The sequence below is a fragment of the Pocillopora damicornis genome, chromosome 1 (genome assembly GCF_964200805.1).
Source record: "Pocillopora damicornis chromosome 1, jaPocDami1.2, whole genome shotgun sequence".
NCBI lineage: Eukaryota > Metazoa > Cnidaria > Anthozoa > Scleractinia > Pocilloporidae > Pocillopora > Pocillopora damicornis.
This window is the reverse complement of record NC_142670.1, coordinates 24,419,357-24,428,041: the sequence shown is the minus strand read 5'-3', so window position 1 is coordinate 24,428,041 and position 8,685 is coordinate 24,419,357. Positions and strand designations below refer to the sequence as shown.

Below are 8,685 nucleotides of genomic sequence, written 5' to 3'. Positions count from 1 at the left end.
ACCTTGCTGTGCTTCAGATTTAGGTTACAACAACGTGATTAGCTTCGAAGAGCTGAAAACCGTTTCCAGTGCGAAAAAAGGTCAGGACATTGCAGTTTGGACTAAAACAGGAAAAACTTTCCTTTGAGTGAAAAACAGCTACAATTAGCGTGATAAAGCCGCAAACAGGCGAAGACCTTTTTCGCTGCAAAAATCCTGACAACAGCGTAATTTAGCAACAAAACGGCAAAAACATTCTTTGGAGTGAGATGATTTAGTTAGAATCATCGTGATTACCTGCAAAAAGACAAAACCTCTATGCAGTGGAAAAAAGCTTAAAACAGTGTAATTTGGCAATAACCAGTACAAACTTTTATTTTAGTGAGATCAATCTAAAATCAGTTAATTAGCTGCAAAAAGCCCGAAGTAACGGGTTTTCATACAACAAAGCTTTAAACAGCGTTAATAACAGTAAAGAAGCACAAAAAGGGCTTCTGGAGCGATAGAGCTAAAAAACAGCCTAGTTTAGCAGCGTAATTGGCTGCAAACACGCGGAAACCTCTATTAAGTGAAACAGGTCTGACATCAGCTTAATTTAGAAAAAAATCCAGCCCAAACCTTGTATCTGGTGAGATGAACATAAAATCAGTGAATTACATGCAAAATGGCCAAAAAACCGGTTTTTCTGCAACAAAGCTTACAACAGCGTGACAAAAAGCAACAAGCACAAAAAGCGTTTTTGGTGCAATAGAGCTCAAAAATGCGAAGTTTAGCAGCAAAAAAAAGAAAAACGTTGTTATGAATGATATAGCTAGAATCAGCATGATTAGCTGCAAACAGGCGAAAACCTTTTGCGAGTGCGAAAGAGCTGAAAATAGAGATGATTTTAGATATACGAAGTTCATATATTTGCACTGCTGTGAAGGGATGATATTAAGAGATCCACGCAGCTAAGAACACTACTGAAACGAGTAGTTGATATGAAAAATTCAGGCCCGTACAGGAGTTGAACCCATGATCTCTGCGATACTGGTGCAGGGCTCTCCCGACTGAGGTAACAAGCCAACTTTCTTCAGGTCCTATTTTATTTTTTTACTAGTTAATTAAACTATCCAAAACAGTTAAACTGCACAAGTTGCACAGTTTATCTCAACTGGTTGAATTATTTCAAATGTTCAAACTAGCTTAAACTGTTGAAGGAGACACCCGTCGAATGGTCAATCTCGGCAAGACAAGGGGACAAAATGCATAGCGAGCTTTATAGGTTCCACCGCACAGACTCCTCAATTTAGTGTAACTGGTTGAAATTGTGAAATAATCAACCTAGCAAAAACAGGGACAGTGCACGATTTGCACTATCTATGTCAAATGGTCCATGTAGTTCAGATGGTCAAACTCGATTCATCGATTTACGCGCAAAAAACTGCAGAAGTAGCTTAATAGGATCGACTGCAGGAACTGCACAATCACGCTTTATTAGTTGATTAGTCACGCTTCATCAGTTCATTATTCAAGGTAGCTAAGACACTAACTGCGCAATTTTCACAAATTGCACAATCTATCTTGATTGATAAAGTTTTTTCAAATGGCCAGACACTATCTTAAAATGATTCAAACCGTCGAATGGTCAATCTCTGTAAGATAGTTGGATTCCAGTAAATAATAAGTATTATAAGGAAAAAGGCCGGCGCAAAATTACTGCGCAACAATAACAAACAATACCTGATATCTGGGGAATGTGCGTAAAAGGCCCCAAGTGTCATGCTACTATCTTAAATAGTCAAACCACTCAAGGTAGATTGTGCAGTTTGTGCGATGGAACCATTTCAGCTAGTTATGCATTTTGTGCCGTTGGACCATTTCAACTACTTGAACCAATTGAGAAAGATGCTGTAATCTGTGCAGTTTAACTTTCTCTACTGGTTTGACTATTTTACAAGTCGAGTCGACGAAAATAGTTTGACTATTTTAAATACTTCAAGAAACTAAGCTAGATCGCGCAGTTTGCACCGTTCATTGATTGCAGCTAATTTGACCATTAAAAGTACTCCAACCGGCTGAGACACATTGTGCGATTTTCCTTGGTTGACCTTTTACTGTTAAACCATTTGAACCATTTCAGCTCAATTGTTGAGATTGTGCAGTTAATACCAATTAGGCTAATTATGGTTTTTGTCCAATCGAACTGTTTAGGCTTCTTTTACCATGTGATTTACTTTCACTACTTAAAATAACTCCTGCAATTTGTACAGTTTATGTGTTTCCTTGCTTGACTAATTAAGCAGTTGAAGCATTTAACCTGGCTAATACTTCCATTGCGCAAACTGCACAATCTATCCCAAGTGGTTTAACTAGTTAGGATAGTAGTATAGTGCTTGGGGCTTTAAACGCATATTGACCAGATGTCTGGCTTGTTATTATTGTGCAATGCTATATTCCAGAAGAGGTCACCAGCAACATAAGGGACCAGCCATCATCCTCAAGAAAGATCTCGAGGAGTGCCTGCTGGAGTGGAAGCCAATCAAAAGCAGGCTCATAAAAGTGAGATTCAAAGAGAGACACATCAACACAACTATCATCCAGTGTTACACACCAATAAACGACAGTGAGTAAGACAGTCAGGACACCTTCACGAAGAGCTTGAATCAGAACTGAAGAACACACCCCGTCCTGCGATGAAGATTTTGATGGGAGATCTCGAGGCAAATGTTGGAAATGACAACAGGAACTACGAAAGGGCCATGGGGAGAGAAGCATGTGGCACCATGAAGGACAATGGTGAGAGGCTACTGGACATCTAGACCGCCTTTGAGTTTGTCATTGGAGGGACGCTCTTTCCACACTGAGACGTCCACAAGCTGTCTTAGTACTCGTTAAATGGAAGAGACAAGAACCAGATTGACCACCTGATAATCAACGGGATATGGAGGCTATCACTGCCAGACGCCCGAGTGAGAAGAGGAGCTGCTGCAGGAAGTGACAACAACACCACACTGAAGCTGGAGCTGAGGAATACCATATCCGGTCGGAGCGGGGGGGGGCCACACTCTGACGTGGAGGAGCTCCGAGACCTTAAAGTATAGACTGCCTTCATACTTCAGCTGCAGAATAAGTTCCAGGTACTGGCAGATGCTGAAGACCAGACGCTGGAAAGCTCGAGAGATACCAATACAAAGTGGTAACAGCTGAGGATACCCTATGAGCAGACCTGCAAAGCCTGCCATAGAACAAAGCAGAAGAAGAGGAAGAAGTGGATCACAGAGGATACCTGAGAAGCCATTGAAGACAGAAGAACTCTGAAGAAGAAAGTCTTTGAGGCCAAGAGAAAGAGAGATAAATCAACAGTAGAGGGAAGCGAGCCAAATAGTGAAGAGAGTGACAAGAACAGACAAGCAGATACTCATGAACGAGCTTGCAGGCCAGGCAAAAGATGTAGCAGGTAGGGGAGAACAAGACAAAGTGATATTCGGAACAAACAAGCCACCACCAAAAGAAGCAGATATACAAGAGGCAGCGAGAGACCTGGATGTCAACACTAATCCCCAGGAAAAGATCAGAACAGCCATCTGCTGTCTCGAGAACGAAAAATCCCCTGGACAGGATAATCTCGGTGCAGAAGTGTTTAAGGCAGATCCACAGCTAGCAGCTGACCTACTTCAGCCGCTCCTTAGAGACATCTGGGAGGAGAAGAAGTTGCCTGAAGTTCGGACAGAGGGAATCATTTTGAAGATTACGAAGAAAGGTGCCCTCAAAAACTGCAACAAGTCGCGAGGAATCCCCTTACTATCTGCACCCAGCAAGATCCTGGGCAAGATCATCATCCAGCCAATAGCCGAGAAAGTGCACCAACACCTGAGAAGAGAGCACGCAGGCTATTGGAAAGGAAAGGGATGCACAGACCAGATCTTTATCCTGCGTAATATTATATAGCAGTGCACAGAGTGCCAGAGGCAACTCTATATCAACTTGTAGACTTTGAGAAGGCTTTTGACAGCGTGCACCGGGAAGGTCTGTGGTGCATCCTTTCGGCCAATGGGATGCCACAACAGATTATCGACATCATGAAAAGCTTTTGCAACTACTTCACATGCAGAGTAGCAGCGAAACCAGCTCTGAAGTGAGGTCTGCCCTCAGACAAGGCTGTACAATGTCCGCGATGCTCTTCAACATGACCATTAACTTAGTAATGAGGCGCACAACAGAAGATCGGTCACGAGGTATCAGATGGACCCTCTTCCCAACGATGAAGGACCTAGATTTTGCAGGTTATCTAGCGTTGGTCTCTCATACTCAGGAAGACGTGCAGGAAAAGACAACCCGACGCATAGCAAGTTGACCTGAAGGTCAGCCAGAAGGATACAGAAGTGATGCTGTTGAACGTTTCCAACCCTAAACCAGTTCATGTTCACAGTGAAGACCTGAAGACACCTGCGGAGTTCACTTACCTGGGCAGCACGGTAAGGTATGATCGAAGAGCAGGGAGTGACATCAAGAACCGTCTCAACAAGGTCAGAAACGCCTTCAGAATGCTCAACAACGTGTGGAAGTCATCTCAGTACAGCACCAAGACCAAGCTGAAGATTTACCAAAGCTGTGTGATGTCCACGCTATGATATGGCTCTGAATGCCGGAAGAGGACAGAGAGCAAAATCACCAGGCTGTAAGTCTTCCACACAAAGAACCTCGGGAGAATCCTGCGAGTCTCAATCTATGGAGATAGATTGGGCACGTCGTGAGGAGAGAGCAGGACAACATCACTAGCACAGCCCTTCACTGAACACCTGAAGGAAAGGAGAAGAGGTCATGCAACACACCTGCGGTACCATCCAGAAGCTGGCCCGGAACGGACACGTTGCGATCCTTCATAGCCGCCCTACGTGCCACACGGCATGATGGGCACGAGTGAGTGAATGTGCTATCACAATTCGTGGACATTTTTTTTCATTTTTATTGAATGTATTGGTATACACGGAATATGAGCAAGCATATCCAGATGAGATAGTAGTTATCATAGTAGCCAAGATGGTGATGATGTATATAGTAGTCCAGACGATTATTCAGATAGTAATGATAGTTATTAGAGTAGCTTTATAGATGATAGTGAACTAAATGATGATGCTTCTTACTTTGACGACCAAGACCATATCTATACAAAATACTCACACCTAATATTTATACAAAATAAACAAGATATTTTGATGATTTTAAAATCTTTCATTTCACAGTACGTTTTTTATATCAAAGCATTATCAAGTATAATGCCAACTACGATGGGACCTCTAGTTACCCCTCCACCTACAGTACCACCCACTATTAAACAAGATGATGACATAGTGCATAACAGATCTAGTCTCTTGAACCTCTTCTTGAGCTTCTCTATACAATCGAAGCCGTTTGTGATTGTATTAGTATAATAATGTTATTTCACTTATTGGGTTTTTTGTTCAATAATATGATTGGTTTTTTTAAGACCCTCCAGAACCTGGTGGACCACGTATACTAATTACTCTGTTTTGTCAGTCTTGTATCAGCACCAGAAAGGATAACCATACATATAAGATGTGATTACACTTAATTAACTGATTTATTAATAAGAATCGGACTGTAAGAACCACCATCCGACATTTTTTGAGCTGTTTGAATCCTTACTTCAAATTCAGCAGCTAGACTAATGGGATAAAAACAAGTAATGTCTGTACATTTATTGTTTGTGTCTTCAATATATAGACGAACAAAATATTAGGATTGACGCTCCGAAGATTTATATGTATATTACACGATGGGCCTTTGTATCTGTCTTGAAAATGTATCTCATAAATAACAGATATGTCAAGAGTTATATGACCAGTTGATGTTTCGAAAGAGAAATAGGCCCTATTTGATATGAAATCACTAGCTCCACTCGTGAGAAATCCTACTATTATACTATTACTATTATCATGTGAAAGGTAAATATATAGATTTATATATAGATTTTTTTTTCTCGCCGCACCTTTCAAGGGCACAACGCCTTGCCCCGGCCGGGACTAGAACCCGGGTCGTCCTCTATTGAAAAAAATTAACATCACCAACATTAATCACTCATTGCCTTTCATATCAACTTCTTATTGATGCGTCTTAAGTAAAAGTTTTCCTGTCAGCATATTTCTTGTTAACCTCATCTTTATCACCGTTTTCACTGCTGTCATAATCTGGTATTAACAACCTGCATTTTAATGTTTGGGGTAACAGATTGTCGATATCTACTTTCTTGCCTGTGACGTGTTTCATCTGCCCTAAGGTTACAGCCCCATTATCATATTGTGTTCTACTGAGGTCATAAATATATGTTATTTGCCGGCTGGGAGGTCCGTATGGTGAAAAACTGTGAGCGAGGTCTTGAAAGTACTGCCGAGGGCAGCATTTTCAAGACCGAGGTCACAGTTTTTCACCATACGGACCGACCCTTAGCCGGTAAATAACATATTTATTGTTTTTAACCTTGACGAAATTCTTTCCGAAAGAACCCGAATGACTTATGGCCGTAAATACGGCAAGATGTTCCATAAACTGAACAATTTTTGAGTGAGTAAATGGTAGTTAAAATAGAGGTGATGCAAATTTAAGAGAGATGCCTCAGCGAAACATTTTCATTTCTGTAACGATAAAGGTGATTTAAAAGGCTTCCAAACAAACTTTGAAACATTATTCACACAAACTGACACCTGTCAATTAGAGAGCGCGCAAGAAAAAAAAATCGTAGGAACATTTGAAAACCAACAGAACTAGTTTGGCAAGGACTGTCACGACAATGTTTTCTTCAAAATCAGTTAATGATCTAACGGAAAGTATTATTTACTCTCATCGACCATTCATTCATGTACGAAGATTTACCTCTGTTCATTAAGTAAACGGCGAGGAAAGTAATTGTGAGTAAATTCAATTTTTTATTTTGAAGTTGTGAGAGTTTGCTCGTTTGTTTCCTGTAATGGCGTGTTTAACTCTGATCTTTCCTTCACAAAAACTAAATTCGAACAGCACACTCCAACGAGACACAAGGGAATTTAATGCAGCCTTTTCTCAATTCCTTCAATTTCTGTTGTGCAATTTCAGGTACAAATGTCCAAATTGAACGGAATTGGAAAGACTCACCAGGAGCGTATATTTGTTGTAGAACTTAAATTAAAACTTCGCTCGCTTTTTTTTTCCTATGAACAAATTGCTCGAGAAAATTCAGATATTAAATGAATGAAAGTTCCATCGTTCAGTTTAACTGTAACCAAATACCTCACGTTTCAACTTTCTGGGTACTTTTTGTGAACGATTAAAATTAATTTTTTAGGCCGCTTGTCAACCAACGTAATGACGCTATTGTTTATACAAATTCATTCTGAAACCAATATTTTTCTGTCAACCAAAGTGATTTGATAGAGAGAAAAGGGAGGATTCATAAGTTATTTATCGGCTTGAGGTAGTGACCGACGTGTTTGCTTAAAAATACTGCCCAGCTGGAAAACGAGGTATATTTATGAAAAATGACCACGAAAGTTGGGATGTACTCGGCGACTCACGAAAGCGTTACCGTGGCCCGTGGACAGAGATAGGAAAATACTGACCGGGTAAAGAACCAATCAGATTGCAAGATTCGTTACCGTGCCCTCTAAAGAAACAATAAATGGTCTTACCGTCAGCATCCCATGTGATACCAATTCCCAATTTCAACAATTGGTTATCATTTTCTTTCTGTATCTTTTCTCACTAGATACCCAATTAACAGCATTAGTATTTGAGAAGTGAGTGTGTGCAAGGTCTTATTACGGTTGTTATTTGTGTTTCTATCACCTTTTTACTTCTGTTTGACTTTTCATAGCTGACTTAAAACTTTGCACACAGTGCTCGGCTAGACCATTGCTAGCAGGATGGTATGTTGCAAGTGAAAGATGTTTCCTTCCGTATCTCTTAAGGAACATCTGAAAGTCCTCAGATATAAACTGTGGCCCATTGTCACCAACTTACTGGGATGGCACACCATATCTAGTAAATAGACTCTGCAATTTCTCAATGGTTTTCGTTGAGGTCGTGGTGTCCTTTTTTTTCCTATCTCCAGCCTTCTCGAAAGGGCATCCATAACAATAAAAAACATGCAGCCGAGGAAAGGTCCAGCAAAATCAACATGGATTCGCTGTCAGGGCGCCGACGGCCATTCGCATAGATGGATAGCTCCGGTACTAGGTTCAGCCTCCATTAGCTGCAAACCCGAGCAGGTTCTCGCGGCTTTCGCGATTTCCTTGTGGATTCCTGGCCACCAGATGTATCTTCTTGGTAGGGGCTTGATCTTCATCCCTCCAAGATGTCCTCGATGGAGTTCTTCAGGCGCTTGTGGACAAAGTTTTGGGGGTACAATGACTCTGATTTCCCGCATCAAACAGCCTAAGTGTACTCTTATCTCGTCCCTGCGAGGGTAGAAGGGGTTGAGTATAGAAACATGGCTGGTTAGCCATCCTTTGCCCACCATCTCATGGACTTGGCCCAGGACAGGGGGCCTTTGGGCTTCTCTTCGGACGTTTTCAATCTATCTGGTAACGGCTCCAACTGTTTCATATTGAAAACATTCACTGCATGCACAACTTTTCTGCTCTTTCTTTGGTTTTAAGTGGTAGCCGAGAAAGGCCATCTGCACTGCTGTGCACTTTAGTATTCTTGTACCCGAATTGGTTGTTGTAGCCA

General features: G+C 41.3%; 1 protein-coding gene across 1 annotated transcript; it reads left to right on the top strand.

The window, feature by feature from the left end:
• Nucleotides 1-3,381: 3,381 nt before the first annotated feature.
• Nucleotides 3,382-3,909, top strand: LOC149052889 (uncharacterized). The gene has a single exon (XM_089182004.1). The coding sequence runs from the start codon at nt 3,382-3,384 to the stop codon at nt 3,907-3,909; it is 528 nt and encodes a 175-aa protein (XP_089038130.1).
• Nucleotides 3,910-8,685: the final 4,776 nt, after the last annotated feature.

What these genes read in the sequence shown, in the direction of transcription:
- LOC149052889 (XM_089182004.1), top strand. Translation starts at nt 3,382, where the DNA reads ATGAACGAGCTTGCAGGCCAGGCAAAAGATGTAGCAGGTAGGGGAGAA.